The 21,651-nt window shown below is 53.9% G+C and overlaps 1 protein-coding gene across 2 annotated transcripts in view; it reads left to right on the forward strand.

Annotated features, from left to right (window-relative positions):
• Positions 1 to 21,651, forward strand: part of LOC147725207 (butyrophilin subfamily 1 member A1-like) — a 109,326-nt gene that overhangs the window by 41,034 nt on the left and 46,641 nt on the right. For both annotated transcript variants that reach the window (XM_086966549.1, XM_086966550.1), the window contains exons 4-5: positions 6,779 to 7,060; positions 13,508 to 13,621. In XM_086966549.1, coding sequence (XP_086822675.1) covers positions 6,779 to 7,060; positions 13,508 to 13,621 — 396 coding nt within the window. The remainder of the gene's footprint in view (positions 1 to 6,778; positions 7,061 to 13,507; positions 13,622 to 21,651) is intronic.

Raw genomic sequence — 21,651 nt, forward strand, 5'->3', positions numbered from 1 at the left:
TGGAGACCTCTCCCCGTAACCTCGGCCGACCCTCCCGGTCCGTCTAACATTGGTGGCCAGCGGCGCGATTCGAATCACCGCATAACGTACAGAAAATAGCTCACCCCACAACGAACCATAATGACAACTAAAGAAAGCGGATCAACCGAGAAGTTCCAAATGGAAAAACTAGAGGAGTACAGCCACCGTGAACTAAAGCAGTTCTGCATCGAACTAGGTATCGCTACCACCGGACTAAGCACCAAGGACGATTTTAAACATGCCCTAGAATCTTGGGCAGAGACCGGGGATACCGAAGCCCCTGAGCAAAGCACCGCAGAAAAAACCACCACAGCCCCTGAAGGGCAAAGAACCGGTCTCCCGCAAGACGAGATCCAAGAAAGAGAAAAAATCCGACTACACGAGCTAGAAATGGCCCGACTCAAGATGGAAATAGAACTCAAGTTGGCCGAACAAAAAATCAACTTAGAGCACCTACGTCTCCGAGAAGAAAGAGAAGAGAAACAGAGACAAAGGGAGCTCGAGGAAAAGAAACTGGCGTACGAGCACGAACGGAACATAGCCGAGATCAACCTGCGCAAACAGAATAAGGAGTTAGGGGTGCCCGAGAAACCACACACCCCGGGGACCGCGGAGAAAAAAGTACACATCCCCAAGGATGTGGTCCGAGAATATTTCCGAGAGGACGACATCCAACAATGGTTTAAGGCCTATGAAATCGCTATGACGGCGCACCGGATCGATAGAAACGACTGGGGTGCCGGCCTATGGGGCAGATTCCTCAATGAAGGCCGCGATACCCTGTTACAGCTCCCAGACCACCAGATGACCTCCTACGACCATATGAAAGCGGCCCTCCTCACCCGCTATGGTCTCACGCCCGAGATGTACCGCCAGAGGTTCCGAGACTGCACACGCATCCCGGGTACAACTTGGGTGGACTATGTAACGTACTTTAGCAGAGCTTTCGAAGGCTGGATCAAAGGAAACAACGTCATGACATACGAGCAGCTGTTCAATCTGATGGTATGGGAGCATCTGTCCAACAATTGCTTCATCGAACTACGCCAACACCTCCTCGACAGCAAGTTGACCGATCCCCGGCAGCTCGCAGCCGAAGCTGACCGGTGGGAGATAACCAGAGTGGGCCGGAATGGGTCATACGAGCAAAACAGGAACAACAATGGACACCACCGACCGAGAGGAGGAGGAGGGGGCCAAGGACGAGGAAGAGACCACACTCCGGCCGCCCCCGCTGCCAGCACCACCCCCCCGGCCAACCGGGGCAGCACCCCGGCGCGACCGGGGTACAGAGCCAATGTCACATGTCACCGATGCCAGCGAGTCGGCCACTATGCAAATGACCCAAGCTGCCCGCAGTATCAAAGTCCAAAACCCCGCCAAGTGGCCGCCGCAGCACTAGGGGAAGAACAGATCCCCGAGGAACAAGAAACAGACCAGCAAGAGTATCAAGAGTGGGAGCCAGCCGCCATGACTCTCGTGTGCTTAGGGGGAAGAGACATGGTCCCGCGGGTCCCCCTACCCGCTAACACCCAGAAGTACAGCCAATGGGTAAGCATCAATGGACGACGGGCCGAAGCCCTTCGAGACACCGGGGCCAGTGTGACAGCCGTCCGCTGTCACCTGGTGACCCCCGAACAATATCTACCGAACATCCTCTGCCCTGTGCGATCAGCCGACAACTCGGAAAGTCTGTGTCGGATGGCCTGCGTCCCCTTTGAGTGGGGAGGGGTCTCCGGCATGCTGAAGGTGACGGTCCGAGACGACTCCCCCGTGGACTGCCTACTCGGAAATGACCTGGAGAGCTCCCCGTGGGCAGCCGTGGAGCGAAAAGAACACTTGGGGATGTTAGGCGTCCCGGACTGGGCGTGCGTCACCACCCGGTCCATGGCCGCCCGGGCCAACCCTCACCCAGAAGAACCAGAATGGCCGGCGCCGCCGCCTCCGGTCGCCCCAGCCGAGACCACCGACCATGACACCCCCCTCGAACCTGCTCAACCTTCCGACATCGCTAACCTTGACCAGTGGGCCCAAGAGGGGGGACCCACGCAAGAACAATTTCGCCGGGAGCAGAAGGCCTGTCCCTCCCTAGAGGGACTCCGCCAACAAGCGCTCGCCCAAAGCGCAGGGGATACTTCCGGAACTCATTGGGTCTACTGGGACAATGATCTGCTGTACAGCGAGCAAAGAATCGCCGAGCTGGGGGCCAACAGAGTACTAGCGGTACCCCTCCGTTTCAGAGACTTCCTGTTAAACTTGGCCCACGATGTCCCCCTGGCAGGGCACCTCGGACAAGATAAAACTTACAGCCGCCTAGTGACCCACTTCTTCTGGCCCAAAATGAGAAACGATGTGCACCAGCATTGCCGATCTTGCCCCACGTGCCAAGCCAGTGGGAAGAGCGGCCGCAAACTAAAGGCCCCCTTGCAACCCTTTCCAGTAGTCACGACCCCATTTGAGAGGGTCGGAATAGACATTGTGGGACCCCTAGACCCGCGTACAAAACAAGGCCATCGCTTTATTCTGGTGCTGGTGGACCACGCCACCCGCTACCCTGAGGCTATACCTCTCCGGACCGTGACAGCCCCAGTGGTCGGCCGGGCCCTGATGGGGATCTTCTCCCGTGTGGGGTTCCCCCGAGAAGTCGTCAGCGACAGAGGCACGAACTTTATTTCTAAATACATGAAATCACTCTGGCAACAGTGTGGGGTCACCTACCGATTCACGACCCCCTATCACCCCCAAGGGAACGGACTGGTTGAGCGGTTCAACCGCACACTAAAAGGGATGATCGGGGGATTGGAAGAGCCCCTCCGTCGCCAGTGGGATGTACTGCTGCCGTGCCTCCTCTTCGCCTACCGGGAGGTCCCACAAAAATCACTAGGCTTCAGCCCATTTGAACTGCTATACGGGCACCCAGTGCGGGGGCCGCTCAGCCTGATCAAAGAAGGCTGGGAGATGCCTCCGGCCAAGAACCCTCCAGACGTCTTCCGGTACCTCCTCACCCTCCGCAACCAGTCCCAGCGGTTCAGAGACCTAGCAAAAACCAACCTAGAGGCCAGTCAAGAGGATATAAAAAAATGGTATGACCAGAACGCCTCATCCATTGAATTCGAGCCGGGGCAACAAGTATGGGTAATGTCCCCCACAGAACCATGCGCTCTCCAAGACAAATGGACGGGGCCCTTCAAGGTGATCGAGCGCAAGGGTCCTGCCACCTATCTGATCGATATGGAGTCCTCCCGGAACCCACTCCGGGTCCTCCACACCAACAGGCTGAAACCTCACTTTGCACGAACCGAACTCAGCCTACTGATGGCCACAGACAACGGGGCTGAAGACGACTCCGAGCCTCTCCCTGACCTCCTGCGGACCCAGGAGCAAGACGGCTCCGTAGATGGGGTCCGCCTCTCGGAGACCCTCACCAGAGAACAACGCCAAGAGTGCCAAGCCCTCCTGTCACAGTTCGCCAGCCTGTTCTCCCTCACCCCAGGTGTCACGTCCTGGTGTGTGCACGATGTGGACACCGGAGATAGCCCTCCTATCCGCCACCGGGCCTACCGCGTACCTGATCGGGTACGGACCTGCATCCAGGCGGAAGTGGCCAAGATGCTCACGCTCGGGGTCATCGAGCCCTCAGACAGTCCATGGGCCAGCCCGGTCGTGCTGGTCCCCAAAGCAGCCGCCCCCGGAACCACCCCAGAACTCCGGTTCTGTGTCGACTATCGGGGCCTGAATGAGGTCACCCGGACGGACGCACATCCCATCCCCCGGGCAGATGAACTGGTCGACCGAATGGGAGCTGCCCGCTACCTCAGCATCTTCGACCTGACAGCAGGGTATTGGCAGATCGGCCTCACACCCCGAGCACAGGAACGTTCTGCCTTCTCCACCCCCGATGGCCACTATCATTTTACGGTCATGCCTTTCGGCATGAAAAATGCACCAGCGACTTTCCAACGGCTCGTCAATAAGGTCCTGGCGGGGCTCGAAGGGTTCAGCGCCGCCTACCTAGACGACATCGCTGTGTACAGCCACCACTGGACCGAACACCTCCACCACCTCCGAGCAGTGCTGCAAGCCCTTCAACGAGCTGGCCTCACGATCAAGGCCAGCAAATGTCAAATTGGACAAGGGTCTGTGACCTACCTCGGGCACCAGGTGGGAAGCGGCCTAGTGGCCCCTCTACAGCTAAAAATTGCTGCCATCCAGGACTGGCAGCCCCCTATCACCCAAACCGAGGTACGAGCATTCCTGGGCCTCACAGGCTATTACCGAAGGTTTGTAAAAGACTATGGAACCATAGTGGGGCCTCTCACGGAACTCACGTCAAAGAATCAACCAAAGAAAGTGAACTGGACCCCAGAGTGTCAAACGGCATTCGAACAATTGAAGGCCGCCATGTGTTCCGCTCCTGTGCTCCAGGCCCCCGACTACAGCCGGGAGTTCCTCGTCCAGACGGACGCCTCCGACCAGGGCATTGGGGCGGTCCTGTCCCAAGTGAACACCGAAGGCCTTGATCAACCCGTGGCCTTCATCAGCCGGAGGCTCCTACCCCGGGAGCAACGCTGGAGCACCATAGAGAGAGAAGCCTTCGCAGTGGTATGGGCCCTCAAAAAGCTCCGGCCCTACCTTTTTGGCACCCACTTCCGGGTGCAGACCGACCACCGACCCCTGCAGTGGCTGATGCATATGCGGGGGGAAAACCCAAAGTTGCTGCGCTGGTCCATCTCCTTGCAAGGTATGGACTTCACAGTCGAACACCGGCCAGGACCGGACCACGCCAACGCAGACGGCCTGTCCCGGTTTTTCCGCCTCGACGACGAGAGTCCCCAAGAAGATGGGTAACTCTCCCCGCCTTCAGCTGGGGGGGACGCATGTTGGACAGGCCACATGAAGGGCCGCTCTCCCCCAGCTCAACCAGGCCCGAGAGCCGCCACGACAGTACCACGCATCATCATTGTACATCTGCTGCCCTCTCAGAACCCCTGCCTGCGAAGCAAGCTAACCTCGTGGGCCCGGTCCACTGCCGGCCCACGCGGCCAACCTGAACCGCCATCTTGGACACTTCACCACGAGGTCGCCTGGCCCCCGATCGACCCCGACCCTGGGCCTGGCCCGGCCTCAGACATCTCGGCACCACCATCCACCCAGGAGGTGAGCGGGCTACTTGGCAAGTCAATGGGAGAAAGAGGTGTCGATGGCTCCCCCCGCCAAGTGCCGCTCGCCCATCGCCTCCCCGGGCGCTGGCCCCACCCCCCTGCTGGGTGTCTGGAATCCCGCATCCCGGACCCCCCGACCCCCAAGTGCGAGGGTCCGGACATCAAAGCACGCCAGCCCTATAACTGGGGCAGCTCCAGAGCAGGAAGGCAGTTGTATCTTGGAGTCGAGAGACGTAAAGAGGAACTCATCCTGAACGGACTACTGGCGCTGCCGTAGCTCTGTCCTGTGCACCATCATCCTGCCTGGTGGCGCTGCCACAGCCGTCGTAACCTTCTTCCTTCATCGTCGTCCGGATCTGCTGGCGTGGCCGCGGACCGTTGTAACCGTCATCTTCATCGGGACCTGCAGGCTCCGCCGCGGACCGTCATCTTTCATCCGACCATCTCGGGACCTGCTTGGCTCCTCCACGGCCCGATCATCAAGAACGCCGAGCTCAAGGATTGAGAGCTATTTTTGGACTCACCGGTAACTAAAGACTGTCCCGCTCCCCTTTTCCTCAACCAAAGACTAAGCTAGAGGGGACCCCTGAGTCCAGACCTCCTTGTACCATATCATCGTAACCTAAGAATTGCCTATAAAGTCTCGTTAACCTTCAGTCTTGTGTGGTGTCCGTCTGTGGGGGGGAAGTTATTCATCTGTACAGTCGTTGGAGACGGCTCTCCCTGGAGACCTCTCCCCGTAACCTCGGCCGACCCTCCCGGTCCGTCTAACAGGCCATAACCTGAGAGTCTGGTCTCCGGGCTCTGTATGGACTCCATACAGTAGAAGATAGTGGAAGACAAACAGAGGGAGACAAACCTAGATCCTGCGGCAAATCTACATTATGTTTTTTTTCTGAAGCTCGCATTGTATGAAATTTGTTACATTTACTGGACACTGTCAAAACACATTTGCTCCAAAATTTACTTGAAGTTTTGCATTTCTAATTGATTCATGCTGAAAGAGTCCTGTAAATAAATACATGATCTCACTTGTATTTTGGCCTAGTATAAATTTTGTCCCCTGGAACACTGTCAAACCACATTTGCTGAAAAAGTGCAATTTTGTGAGGTTTTCATGTAATTTCGCAAACGTTTCACCACTAGCTCCCTTACTGAGGGTATTTCAGAAAGCAGATAAGGAGCATGCGATGATGGACAAGAATCCAAGGGTCCTTCTAGATGCATTTGCCCTTTGGCCTGAATCCCGGTGTGGGTCACTTGGCCGCCTTGGCAGGAAGGGATCACAGTTGTTCTTGGAGGGATGCCAAAGTCATGGGGGTGAATTCTATGCTGTCTGTTGATGCCTGTGGCTGGCACGGGGTACTGGGCGTTGATGTGGCTTGCGTTGAACAATAGAATATGGAGGTCATGGAAACGTTTTAAATATCTCTATCAATATATATTTGGACATTTGCATCCGGCAGGCATATCTATACTGGGTGCGCCTCATAACCTTATTCCGTTAATGTGAAGCTGCTGCTTCCATCACTTCGTAATGTGCAACCACTGACTGAATATGATTGAGTTTCTATGTTTTCTTTTCCTCCTTGAAGGCTTCGGCTCCATCCCCCACGTCCACATTGATCACTATGACCATGGAGGGATCCGGGTCGCGTGTAAATCTTCAGGGTGGTATCCAGAGCCAGACGCCGTATGGCAGGATGTGAACAAGAATTCCTTGCCACCGCTCAGCGACACATGGGCTGCAGATGAAGACGGCTTGTTCTACGGGGCCATCACCATCGTCATGAAATCAAAATCCCACCAGAATGTGTCCTGTTTGATGAGGAACCGCCTCACTCAGCAGGAACACGTCGTGCACATCTCTACGGCGGGTAAGTCTTCAGAAAGGGACAAGTGCTCCTGACCAGGTCTTAGATTTAGTGTTTGATAGAGGGTCGTGAAGTTCTAATATGACCACAGTAGCGAAGGCGGGACGATGGGTGGGAGAGGGGATAATGGGTGAGATCCAAGCAATGGCTTCTGGACTCCAGGATTGACGAAGATTTAAAGATTGGACTCTAGAAGATGTTTTACTCTTTTACATGGAATCGTGAATTGTTGTGAGTGAACCTTTTGTCTACTACAAACTATTCCTGTGAGTGGGATCAGTTGCACAGTTTGGTTCTCAGAAGGCTTCTGTCGCTCCCACCAAGCACCATGGTCCAGGGTATAAGGAGGGAACTACACCTAACCTCCTGGAACCTGCTGGTGGTTGTTTAACCCCTCCGCTGCATCGGTAATTCCCCCGCGGGCGGTGTGGGTGGGGGGTGAGCGTGCGCCGCAGTGCTCATGATGAGCCCAGCTCTTTGTGAGTCACAGTGGAGCTGTGCTTATGACAAGCTGTGCTCGTCACGACCCCGCCCACTGATTAATTTGCCCGCACAGGCGGGGAATCAATTGCGCATGGGCGGCGCACAGCCGTTATGACAAGCCCAGCTAGACATGAGCACAGCTCTACTGTGACTCATGATGAGCTGGGCTCGTCATGAGCACCGAAGGAGTTAATAAACTCTCAGTCGGCTTTGAAGCGGCAAAGGTCTCTAAACTTTCTTGGGATGAGATCCAAGGCAGTGAGACGAGGTGGGCAAGGGAAGTAAGGAACAGACTAAGGGACCTTAAGATTCTACGCTCAGAGCACGGTACAATCATAGCCTGCTCCCCCTTTCATAGCAAACAGGTTTTAAAAGAGTCTGGAAAAAAGGCTGCCGGGTCGCTTTGCTTTAAAATGCTGTTTTCACAATGACATTCTTGAGGAAACGTCTTTTATTTATTTCATTTAATTCCGACTTTGCTTGTGTGCTGCTCTATGCTATCCAGCACCTCTCTATGGTCTCATACGCTAATGACACCCAGCTGGTGATCTCTTTATCTAACACATCTGACCAACGCATCACCAAGTTTTGAAACAACATGATGGCCATTGCGGTATGGATGGCAGACAACTGTATCCAGCTGAACGCGAGCAAATCCGAGATCAGTATTCTTTCAGGCTCAGACAAAATCTGTGGCTGGCAGCTGCTTTGGCCTTTTATGCGGGCTAAAGCCTCTACTCTGGTTTTTCGATGCTCAAATACGCCAGACAATCATGCAATCTACTATCCCCTCCAGACTAGATTATTGTAACCCCCTTTACGTGGAAGCTAATAAAGGTGGCATCAGCCAGCTTCAGAAGGTGCAGAACGCCCCTGCCCGGAACCTTTTTGCCCTCCCGAAATCCTGCCCTACTTCCAAATTCAGGACCATGGGGCTTTCAGGAGAGCAGTTAGGACCTGGCTCTTCCCTGAATAACCCACTTTTTGCTCCCTATGCTCAGTCTGGCAATCTGTGGATCTGGCGCTGGGACGCCCCTTTGCTGGGGCAGCCATGCACTTTACAAATCCAAAAACATAACATAACATAACATAACATGCACATCACACATCCAAAGGGGAAAGGTTTTAACGTTTGTCTAGCCATCCTGTTTTTACTGGGAGGGTACCCATGCTTGGCGCCATCTAAGAGAGGAGATGCTTTGTAAGTCTCCATCGTTTTACAGGTTTAGGGTCTGATTGAGATCTTGGCGGACGGGTTACTCCGTCACAGCGGTGATGTATATCCGGTCTGGCCAAATATATATCCCATCGGATACATTGGGATTCATATTTCAGCGGACGGTACATCCGTCACCGTTGTGATGAACTAACCCGACGCCAAGATCTAATCCAGGCCCTTCGTCTGCCGTGGAGATGCTAAAGACCCTATAGAGACGGGACTGTCCTAAAGTGGCACAGCAGCTTGCCCCCTGGTAATGTGTGGGTCTGCATGGGTCTGGGTGGGTCTGGGTGGATCTGCGTGGGTCTGCGTGGGTCTATGTGGGTCTTTGTGGGCCTGTGTGGGTTTGTGTGGATTCCTGTGGGTCTACGTGGGTCTGCATGGGTCTGCGTGGGTCTGCATGGAGCAGCGTAGGTCTGTATGGGTCTCCATGAGTCTGTGTGGGTCTGCATGGGTCTGCGTGGGTCTGTGTGGGTCTTTGTGGGTCTGTGTGGGGTCTGTGTTGTAATCAGTGAGAAGATGGATACTTCAAGTAGGATTGATCAAGTTACTTTTATTAAGTTAATTAGTTAAGATAGAAAGGAAACCCCATCGGGAGCAGCTGTCCTGCTGCTCAGCCCTCACTCAACTGACATTCATAAGCTACTCACATTCCGATCATCCAACATTCCACATGACATGCATACCAGCTGAGCAGCAGGGAAACTCAAGATATAACATATCTCCCTTCATTATGGGTACAATTGCATAGAGCAATAAAATAGTTGTCAATAAAATGCACTCTAGTACACAAAGTCAAAGATATTAAAACAATGCGCCAAAGTACAAATGGACAACACAAACAAAATATTTTAACACATCCCGCACACTGCAGTCCAAAAAGGATTCCGCATTACTTCCTGAAATGAACAACTATCTTCATCCTACACACCTACCCAAAACCACAGTGACCTCCATACCTGCCACCAAACCTCAACCATACCGAGAGACTATACCACAGCCAACTAATACAAACGCAAACCAATGAGTGACCTTTTAACCTGCCACCAAACCACACCATACTGAGGAACTATACCACAGTCAACTCTCACCACACACAACCAAATAAGATCTGCAATCACACACAACAGCAATGAGAAACAAATCTTAGTGCCGGCACCCATCCTCATGCTCCCTTAGCATTGCACCAAACACGTTCCCAGACAGTCACCACTCAAACTGGAAACATCCTAAACACTGCAACCGAAATTTGTCCACACTGTTGTTTGTCAAATTTGTCCCCAGCGTAGATCCTCTTCATCACTAGGACATTTTCCTGACTCCTCCTTTGCACACTGTCACTTCCTTCCTCCTCCAAAACTTCCTTGGCTGTCTTTTTTTAATAAGTAAATAGATGCCACCACACAAAGTACTCCGCACTTTTCTGTTTCTCTCCTTCTTTCCCTAAAGCCCTTCTTATTCTTTGAAAACGAAAAGTCACTAATATATGCCAGCTTAAAAAAAACTCGCTTTTTTTTTTGCATACTTCTTTTGAATACTACACATGAGCGTAGGCTTTACCATTTCCTCACCCCGCTCCTCGTTTCTCCTCTCACAGCAACTAACACTTCAATAAAACTCCCGTTTCTTCTACGGACCGGGTTGCCTAGCAACGCCTTTTCCAAGATGTCCACCACATTTCTTTGCGACGTAATTACGCCGCCTCCGCTTCCTGCTGCGCCGCTCTCAGGATTCCAAGGATGCCTCCACGCACAGCACCATTCCACGGATTCCAACCATGAGTTCTTTGTTGGCACGCGCCTCTCCGCTCGAGCCACCCTTCTACTTTAATTTCAAATAAATGCTCGAAGTCACCGCATTCTACCAATGTGCCGATTTCTTCCTTTTTTCATAAATATTCACGCACTGCCAACACGCAGATCAAAGTTTCTAATCCCAAAGCGCTAATCCCTTGTGCCTTGCCAAAGTTTTTTTTTTTTTAACAGTCACAGCGCTATTCCTTTCTGCCTTGCCAAGATGCTTTAAACTGACACATGCAGACCACAGTGATACTCCACACTGCTGCTGGTAATTTAAACAAGATTTTCTCTGTTCGATCTGGCAAACCTTGGTTTCAGGGCGACCGATGTCCGGGTCACTGATGGGGTTTGTTTGCCAGCCAGCGTTACACACACACTTTTCATCCAAATTTAAAGTCTTTTACCTCTAGTTTTCCTTTCTCCTCTTCAACAGTACCTCTGTGCTACCGTTTCTTTATTCCATTTTCTTCTCTCCTTGGTTCCAATGAAGTTTCCATTATATAGTCTTCTTCCTTTAAGTTGCACGCGTTGATTCTTTACAGAACAGTCCCCAAATGTCGCCAAAATGTTGTAATCAGTGAGAAGATGGATACTTCAAGTAGGATTGATCAAGTTACTTTTATTAAGTTAATTAGTTAAGATAGAAAGGAAACCCCATCAGGAGCAGCTGTCCTGCTGCTCAGCCCTCACTCAACTGACATTCATAAGCTACTCACATACCAATCACCCAACATTCCACATGACATGCATACCAGCTGAGCAGCAGGGAAACTCAAGATATAACAGTCTGCATGGGTCTGTGTGGGTCTGCATGGGTCTGTGTGGGTCTGCATGGGTCTGTGTGGGTCTGCATGGGTCTGCGTGGGTCTGCGTGGGTCTGCGTGGGTCTGTGTTGATCAGTGTGGGTCTGTGTGGGTCTGCGTGGGTCAGCATGGGTCTGTGTGGGTTTCTGTGCGTCTGCTTGGGTCTGTGTGGGTCTATGTGGGTCTGTGTGGGTCTGCATGGGTCTTTGTGGATCTGCATGGGTCTGCGTGGGTCTGCGTGGGTCTGTGTTGATCAGGGTGGGTCTGTGTGGGTCTGCGTGGGTCAGCATGGGTCTGTGTGGGTTTCTGTGCATCTGCGTGGGTCTGTGTGGGTCTATGTGGGTCTTTGTGGGTCTGTGTGGGTCTGCTTGGGTCTGTGTGGCTCTGCATGGGTTTTGGGGGCGTCTGTGTGAGTTTTTGTGGGTGTGCGTGGGTCTGTGTGGGTTTGTGCGGGTGTGCGTGGGTCTGTGTGGGTCTGTGTGGGTTTCTGTGGGTCTGCCTGGGTCAATGTGGGTCTGCATGGGTCTATGTGGGTCTGTGTGGGTCTGCATGGAACAGCATAGGTCTGTATGGGTCTCCATGAGTCTGTGTGGGTCTGCGTGGGTCTGTGTGGGTCTGTGTCAATCAGTGTGGTTCTGCATGGGTCTACGTGGGTCAGCATGGGTCTGTGTGGGTTTCTGTGTGTCAGCGTGGGTCTGCGTGGGTCTATGTGGGTCTTTGTGGGTCTGCTTGGGTCTGTGTGGCTCTGCATGGGTCTTGCGTGGGTCTGTGTGGGTCTGTGTGGGTGTGTATGGGTCTCCATGAGTCTGTGTGGGTCTGCTTGGGTCTGTGTGGATCTGTGTCGATCAGTGTGGGTCTGCGTGGGTCTGCGTGGGTCAGCATGGGTCTGTGTGGGTTTCTGTGGGTCTGCGTGGGTCTGTGTCGATCAGTGTGGGTCTGCGTGGGTCAGCGTGGGTCTGTGTGGGTTTCTGTGGGTTTGTGTGGGTCTGCCTGGGTCTATGTGCATCTTTTTGTGGGTCTGCGTGGGTCTGCTTGGGTCTGTGTGGCTCTGCATGGGTCTTGCGTGAGTCTGTGTGGGTGAGTGTGGGTCTGTATGGGTCTCCATGAGTCTGTGTGGGTCTGCGTGGGTCTGTGTGGGTCTGTGTCGATCAGTGTGGGTCTGCGTTGGTCTTCGTGGGTCAGCATGGGTCTGTGTGGGTTTCTGTGGGTCTGCGTGGGTCTGTGTGGGTCTATGTGGGTCTTTGTGGGTCTGCGTGGGTCTGCTTGGGTCTGTGCGGCTCTGCATGGGTCTTGCGTGGGTCTGTGTGGATCAGTGTGGGTCAGTGTGGTTCTGCATGGGGCTGTGTGGTTCTGCATGGGGCTGTGCGGGTCTTCCATTCAAAAGAACGAGCTGTGAACACAAGCATACCCTTTTCATGCACCGCGCTTAGAGAATGAAGTGAGCATGCAATGCTACCCCTGCATGGCCAGGTCCCTGGTGCTGTGTGGGTCTTTTTGGGTCTGCATTGGTCTGTGTGGGTCTGCATGGAACTGTGTGGGTCTGTGTTGGACTGCGTGAGGCTGTGTGGGTCTCTGCGGGGCTGTATGGGTCTGCGTGGGTATCTGTTGGTCTCTGTGGGTCTGTGTGGATGTGCATGGGTCTGCAGGGTCTGTTTGGGTATGCGTGGGTCTCTGCGGGTTTGTGTGGTTATGTGCTGGTCTGCCTGGGTCTACATGTGTCTGTGTGGGTCTGCGTAGGTCTGTGTGATTCTGTCAGCCAAAGGAGGGAGCCGTGAGTACAACTACAACCAGACCCCACTTAGAGTACGTAATGAGCATGCACTGCTCCCCCATATGGCCAGGCCCCTAATATTTTCCCAGGCCTCTGTGCAATGCTCCTCCCACTTGGGAGAGCCCCCATACAGGCTCGTGCCTTCCACCATCTTAGACCAGGTGGTGTGTGGGAACAGAATCATTATAAACATTTGGATCTGGACCTGGGTTCTAATCCTCCTTGCTAGAAGGTTATTCCTTCCAATATGGTGAATAGAGGATAAAATACTTAATTCTGTTCTCTCAATGTTTGAGCCTTTACTCTCAGTTATTCTCTTTTGCTCTTGAGCTTGAATTTAAATTTGTGGAGTAATGTGTTTTTTTCTCCTTACAGATGAATTCTCTCCAGTTTCTGCACCAATGGTGGTGCTGATGGTGGGTGTGGTCGCTCTGATAGGGGTCCTTGTCCCTCTCACTTACTTTATCTGGAAATACAGCAAAGAGAACGGTGAGTGGCTCTGAACATGCAGTTACAAGGAGTAGGGGAAGTAGCTGTGGTCTGTTCAGCCCCCAAACGAGATATTACACCTCACTGACCCGCTGTCAGAGTTGTGGTCTCTCCTTGTGCAAGTGATGGCTGCAAACTGAAGGATTTCACTTTGGAGAAGCTGATCAACCCCTTGAACCTAGCGTCCAGTACAAGTGTAGCGAGTGAACCCCTTGAACCAAGAATCTAGTACACCAGTGCAGCGGGTGAACCCCTTGAACCTAGCATCCAGTACCAGTGCAGCGAGTGAACCCCTTGAACCTAGCGTCTAGTACACCAGTGCAGCGGGTGAACCCCTTGAACCTAGCATCCAGTACCAGTGCAGCGAGTGAAACCCTTGAACCTAGAATCCAGTACCAGTGCAGCGGGTGAACCCATTGAACCTAGAGTCCAGTACCAGTGCAGCAGGTGAACAGCTTGAACCTAGCGTCTAGTACACCAGTGCAGCGGGTGAACCCCTTGAACCTAGCATCCAGTACCAGTGCAGCGAGTGAACCCCTTGAACCTAGAATCCAGTACCAGTGCAGCGGGTGAACCCATTGAACCTAGAGTCCAGTAAATCAGTGCAGCATGTGAACCCCTGAAACCTAGCGTCCAGTACCAGTGCAGCAGGTGAACCCCTTGAATGTAGTGTCCAGTACATCAGTGCAGCATGTGAACCCCTGGAACCTAGCGTCCAGTACATCAGTCCAGCAGGTGAACCCCTTGAACCTATCGTCCAGTACACCAGTGCAGTGGGTGAAGTCCTTGAGCTTAGCGTTCAGTACACCACTGCAGTGAGTGAACCCCTTGAACTTAGCATCCAGTACCAGTGCAGCGAGTGAACCCCTTGAACCTAGCGTCCAGTACACCAGTGCAGCGAGTGAACCCCTTGAACCTAGCGTCCAGTACACCAGTGCAGCGGTTGAACCCCTTGAACCTAGCGTCAAGTACCAGTGCATCGAGTTAACCCCTTCAACCTAGCGTCTAGTACACCAGTGCAGCGGGTGAACCCCTTGAACCTAGCATTCCAGTACACCAGTGCAGCGGGTGACCCCTTGAACCTAGCATCCAGTACCAGTACAGCGGGTGAACCCCTTGAACCTAGCATCCAGTACACTAGCGCAGTGAGTGAACCCCTTAAACCTAGCGTCCAGTACACCAGTGCAGTGGGTGAACCCCTTGAACCTAGCGTCCAGTACACCAGTGCAGCAGGTGAACCCCTTGAACCTAGCGTCCAGTACACCAGTGCAGCAGGTGAACCCATTGAACCTAGCGTCCAGTACACCAGTGCAGCGGGTGAACCCCTTGAACCTAGCGTCCAGTACCAGTGCAGCGGGTGAACCCTTTGAACCTAGCGTCCAGTACAAGTGCAGCAAGTGAACCCCTTGAACCTAGCGTCTAGTACACCAGTGCAGCAGGTGAACCCCTTGAACAAAGCGTCCAGTACCAGTTCAGCGAGTAAACCCCTTGAACCTAGCGTCCAGTACCAGTGCAGCAAGTGAACCCCTTGAACCTAGCGTCTAGTACCAGTTCAGCGAGTAAACCCCTTGAACCTAGCGTCCAGTACCAGTTCAGCGAGTGAACCCCTTGAACCTAGCGTCCAGTACCAGTGCAGCAGGTGAACCCCTTGAACCTAGCGTCCAGTACATCAGTGCAGAGGGTGAACCCCTTGAACCTAGCGTCCAGTACACCAGTGCAGCGAGTGAACCCCTTGAACCTAGCGTCCAGTACACCAGTGCAGCGGTTGAACCCCTTGAACCTAGCGTCAAGTACCAGTGCATCGAGTTAACCCCTTCAACCTAGCGTCTAGTACACCAGTGCAGCGGGTGAACCCCTTGAACCTAGCATTCCAGTACACCAGTGCAGCGGGTGACCCCTTGAACCTAGCATCCAGTACCAGTACAGCGGGTGAACCCCTTGAACCTAGCATCCAGTACACTAGCGCAGTGAGTGAACCCCTTAAACCTAGCGTCCAGTACACCAGTGCAGTGGGTGAACCCCTTGAACCTAGCGTCCAGTACACCAGTGCAGCAGGTGAACCCCTTGAACCTAGCGTCCAGTACACCAGTGCAGCAGGTGAACCCATTGAACCTAGCGTCCAGTACACCAGTGCAGCGGGTGAACCCCTTGAACCTAGCGTCCAGTACCAGTGCAGCGGGTGAACCCTTTGAACCTAGCGTCCAGTACAAGTGCAGCAAGTGAACCCCTTGAACCTAGCGTCTAGTACACCAGTGCAGCAGGTGAACCCCTTGAACAAAGCGTCCAGTACCAGTTCAGCGAGTAAACCCCTTGAACCTAGCGTCCAGTACCAGTGCAGCAAGTGAACCCCTTGAACCTAGCGTCTAGTACCAGTTCAGCGAGTAAACCCCTTGAACCTAGCGTCCAGTACCAGTTCAGCGAGTGAACCCCTTGAACCTAGCGTCCAGTACCAGTGCAGCAGGTGAACCCCTTGAACCTAGCGTCCAGTACATCAGTGCAGAGGGTGAACCCCTTGAACCTAGCGTCCAGTACGTCAGTGCAGTGGGTGAACCCCTTAAACCTAGCGTCCAGAACCAGTGCTGCGGGTGAACCCCTTGAACCTAGTGTCCAGTACATCAGTGCAGTGGGTGACCCCCTTGAACCTAGCGTCCAGTACATCAGTGCAGTGGGTAAACCCCTTGAGCCTAGTGTCCAGTACATCAGTGCAGTGGGTGAACCCCTTGAACCTAGCGTCCAGTACATCAGTGCTGCGGGTGAACCCCTTGAACCTATTATCCAGTACATCAATGCAGTGGGTGAACCCGTTGAACCTAGCGTCCAGTACATCAGTGCAGCAGGTGAACTCATTGTACCTAGAGTCAAGTACACCAGTGCAGCAGGTGAACCCCTTGACCTAGCGTCCAATACACCAGTGCAGCGAGTGAACCCCTTGAACCTAGCCTCCAGTAAATCAGTGTAGCATGTGAACCCCTGAAAACTAGCGTCCAGTACCAGTGCAGCAGGTGAAACCCTTGAACCTAGTGTCCAATACATCAGTGCAGCATGTAAACCCCTGGAACCTAGCGTCCAGTACATTAGTGCAGTGGGTGAACCCCTTGAACCTAGCGTCCAGCAACAGTGCAGTGAGTGAAGCCCTTGAACCTAGCGTCCAGCACCAGTGCAGCGAGTGAAGCCCTTGAACCTGGCTTCCAGTACCAGTGCAGCAAGTGAAGCCCTTGAACCTAGCGTCCAGCACCAGTGCAGCGGGTGAACCCCTTGAACCTAGCGTCCAGCACCAGTGCAGCGAGTGAAGCCCTTGAACCTAGCTTCCAGTACCAGTGCAGCGAGTGAAGCCCTTGAACCTAGCTTCCAGTACCAGTGCAGCAAGTGAAGCCCTTGAACCTAGCGTGCAGTACCAGTGCAGCGAGTGAACCCCTTGAACCTAGCATTCCAGTACACCAGTGCAGCAGGTGAACCCCTTGAACCTAGCGTCCAGTACACCAGTGCAGTGGGTGAACCCCTTGAACCTAGCGTCCAGTACACCAGTGCAGCAGGTGAACCCCTTGAGCCTAGCGTCCAGTACCAGTGCAGCGAGTGAACCCCTTGAACCTAGCGTCCAGTACACCAGTGCAGCAGGTGAACCCCTTGAGCCTAGCGTCCAGTACCAGTGCAGCGAGTGAACCCCTTGAACCTAGCGTCCAGTACACAAGTGCAGCAGGTGAACCCTTTGAACCGAGCGTCCAGTACATCATTGCAGCGGGTTAACCCCTTGAACCTAGCATCCAGTACATCAGTGCAGTGATTGAACCTCTTCAACCTAGCCTCCAGTACACCTGTGCAGCGGGTGAACCCCTTGAACCTAGCATCCAGTACATCAGTGCAGTGAGTGAACCCCTGGAACCTAGCGTCCAGTACATCAGTGCAGTGAGTGAACCCGTTGAAGCTAGCGTCCAGTACATCAGTGCAGCGGGTGAGTCCCTTGAACCTAGCGTCCAGTACAAGTGCTGAAAGTGAACCCGTTGAAGCTAGCGTCCAGTACATCAGTGCAGCGGGTGAGTCCCTTGAACCTAGCGTCCAATACAAGTGCTGAAAGTGAACCCCTTGAACCTAGCGTCCAGTACATCAGTGCTGCGGGTAAACCTATTGAACATAGCGTCCAGTATATCAGTGCAGTGAGTGAACCCCTTGAACCTAGCTCAAAGTCCTGTGCACATGTATACAGTATATTAAGAGTTTTACTTGTCAAACCAAACGTATAGAACCACTGTTCATATCAGAAATGACGGAGGTCAACATCCATGGTTATAGTTGAGATGTAATATATTTCAACTTGATCAGTACAACAGAAAAACAAATCAGCCGACACGTGTTTCGTCACACCATGTCAAGATGTGACTCTTCAGGGCTGTATTAGAGGACAACAAATCAGGTAGTTCGCAAAACCGGTGGTATTTCCAACCCGGTCGCAGTCAGGTGTGGTCAAACGAGTAATCGGACGTAGTGTAGCAAAACGGAAGGATAAGACCAAAAGGGGGGAGATCTGGGCTCCAGTGGCAGCGTGAGTATCAAGCGTCTCGTGTTCCAGATAATGGAGTAAACCCCTTGAACCTAACATCCAGTACATTAGTGCAGCATGTGAACCCCTGGAATCTAGTGTCCAGTATCAGTGCAGCAGGTGAACCCCTTGAACCTAGCATCCAGTACCAGTGCAGTGGGTGAACCCCTTGAAGCTAGCGTCCAGTACACCAGTGCAGCGGGTGAACCCCATGAACCTAGCGTCCAGTACATCAGTGCAGTGGGTGAACTCCTTTAACCTAGCGTCTAGTACACCAGTGCAGCGGGTGAAACCCTTGAACCTAGCGTCCAGGACCAGTGCAGCGGGTGAACCCCTTGAACCTAGCGTCTAGTACACCAGTGCAGTGGGTGAACCCCTTCAACCTAGCGTCCAGTACCAGTGCAGCGAGTGAACCCCTTCAACCTAGCGCCAGTACCAGTGCAGCGAGTGAACCCCTTGAACCTAGTGTCTATTACACCAGTGCATCATGTGAACCCCTTGAACCTAGAGTCAAGTACCAGTGCAGCGAGTGAACCCCTTGAACCTAGCGACCAGTACACCAGTGCAGCGGGTGAACTCTATGAACCTAGCGTCCAGTACACCAGTGCAGCGGGTGAACCCCTTGAACCTAGCATTCCAGTACACCAGTGCAGCATGTGAACCCCTTGAACCTAGCGTCCAGTACCAGTGCAGGGGGTGAACCCCTTGAACCTAGAGTCCAGTACCAGTGCAGCGGGTGAACCCCTTGAACCTAGCGTCCAGTACACCACTGTGGCAGGTGAACCCCTTGAACCTAACGTCCAGTACACCAGTGCAGTGAGTGAACCCCTTGAACCTAGCGTCCAGTACATCAGTACGGTGGGTGAACCCCTTGAACCTAGCGTCCAGTACAAGTGCAGCGAGTGAACCCCTTGAACCTAGTGTCCAGTACAAGTGCAGCAAGTGAACCCCTTAAACCTAGCGTCCAGTACATCAGTGCAGTGGGTGAACTCCTTGAACCATGCGTGCAGTGCAGCAGGTGAACTAATTGAACCTAGCATCCAGTATCCATGCAGCGAGTGAACCCCTTGTACCCAGAGTCCAGTACCAGTGCATTAAGTGAACCCCTTGAACCTAGCATCCAGTAAATCAGTGCAGCAGGTGAACCCCTTGAACCTAGCATCCAGTACACCAGTGCAGCAGGTGAACCCCTTGAATCTAGCGTCCAGTGCACCAGTGCAGTGGGTGAACCCCTTGAACCTAGCATCCAGTACCAGTGCAGCAAGTGAACCCCTTGAACCTAGCGTCCAGTACACCAGTGCAGCAGGTGAACCCCTTGAACCTAGCATCCAGTACATCATTGCAGCGGGTGAACGCCTTGAACCTAGCATCCAGTACATCAGTGCAGTGAGTGAACCTCTTCAACCTAGCCTCCAGTACACCAGTGCAGCGGGTGAACCCCTTGAACCTAACGTCCAGTACATCAGTGCATTAGGTGAACCCCTTAAACCTAGCGTCCAGTATACCAGTGCAGTGAAAGAACCCCTTGAAGCAGCGTCCAGTACATCAGTGCAGTCAGTGAACCCCTTGAACCTAGCGTCCAGTACACCAGTGCAGCAGGTGAACCCCTTGAGCTTAGCGTCCAGTACCAGTGCAGCGAGTGAACCCCTTGAACCTAGAATCCAGTACATCATTGCAGCGGGTGAACCACTTGAACCTAGCATCCAGTACATCAGTGCAGCGAGTGAACCCCTTGAACCTAACGTCCAGTACACCAGTGCAGCGGGTGAACCCCATGAACCTAGCGTCCAGTACATCAGTGCAGTGGGTGAACCCCTTGAACCTATCGTCTAGTACACCAGTGCAGCAGGTGAACCCCTTGAACCTAGCGTCCAGTACGTCAGTGGATCAGTTGAACCCCTTGAACCTAGTGTCCAGTACATCAGTGCAGTGGGTGAACCCCTTGAACCTAGAGTCCATGTTAGACGGGGACCCGAGGGTCGGCCGAGCAAGGGGGGAGAGGCCTCCTGGCGAGGGCCCTCTCCTTCACTCGTACGGACGAGCAACTTCCCCCCCCCCCACAGATAGACACCACACAGAGATGGGTTCTGCACACTTTTATATATCTTTAGGTAAGGTAGCTGACGATACAGTAGGGGCAGGCTACGAGGATCCCGTCAATTCTAGTCTCTTTGGGGAAAGGGTAGCGGGACAGTCTCGGTACCGGACAGGTACGGGGGTAGTGGGTGTGGAGCTCACAATCCTAGAGCTGGTGGGTTCACAAATAGGGGCCGCGGCAGCGCCAGCAGGCCTTCACGATGGTTCACGGTAGGATGAGCCACAGCAGCTCCAGCAGGCCTTCGAGATGGTTCACGGAAGGATGAGCCGCGGCAGCGCCAGCAGGCTTTCACGATGGTTCACGAAAGGAGGGGCCGCGGCAGCGCCAGCAGGCCTTCAAGAACGTTCACGAAGAGGATGAGCCGCGGCAGCGCCAGCAGGCCTTCAAGATGGTTCACGAAGAGGGTGAGCCGCGGCAGCGCCAGCAGGCCTTCAAGATGGTTCACGAAGAGGATGAGCCGCGGCAGCGCCAGCAGGCCTTCAAGATGGTTCACGAAGAGGATGAGCCGCGGCAGCGCCAGCAGGCCTTCAAGGATAGTTCACGAAGAGGAGCCGCGGCAGCGCCAGCAGGCCTTCAAGGATAGTTCACGAAGAGGAGCCGCGGCAGCGCCAGCAGACCTCCAAGGATGAGTTCGTCTCGGTGTCTCTCGACTCCAGGATACAACTGCCTTCCTGCTCTGAAGCTGCCCCAGTTATAGGTCTGGTCCCCTTTGATGTCCGGACCCTCGCACTTGGAGGTCTGGAGGTCCGGGATGAGGGAGTCCAGACACCCAGCAGGGGGGTGGAGCCAGCGCCCAGGGAGGCTGGGGGGCGATCGAAACCTGGCGGAGGGGAGCCATCGACACTCCTTCTCCCATTGACCTGCCAAGTGGTCTCTTTACCCCCTGGGTGGATGGTGGTGCCTCGATGTCGGGCTGGGCCAGGCCGGAGGCTGAGGTCGACCCGAGGCCACGAGGCCTGGTCGTGGAGGGTCCAAGATGGCGGCTGGGCCGGGGCCGGAGGTTCGGGAGGGGATCCGGGCCAGCCGAGGAGGTTGCAATCCGGAGCCAATGTTCTGTCGGGGAAGAGCGGGGTGTTGGCCCGGCGGCCTGTAGGGGTCGCCACCGTCCGGGGGACAGGGGTAGCCGGGGCCTGCGACCCGCCATGCGGGGAGGGGTAGGGCATGTCACAAGGCCTGTCCAACAGTCCTGTACACCAGTGCAGCGGGGGAACCCCTTGAACCTAGCGTCCAGTACCAGTGCAGTGGGTGAACCCCTTGAACCTAGCGTCCAGTACACCAGTGCAGCAAGTGAACCCCTTGAACCTAGGGTCCAGTACCAGTGCAGTGAGTGAACCCCTTGAACCTAGCGTCCAGTACACCAGTGCAAGCAAGTGAACCCCTTGAACCTAGCGTCCAGTA

The sequence above is a fragment of the Lissotriton vulgaris genome, chromosome 4_1 (genome assembly GCF_964263255.1).
Source record: "Lissotriton vulgaris chromosome 4_1, aLisVul1.2, whole genome shotgun sequence".
NCBI classification, from domain to species: Eukaryota; Metazoa; Chordata; class Amphibia; order Caudata; family Salamandridae; genus Lissotriton; species Lissotriton vulgaris.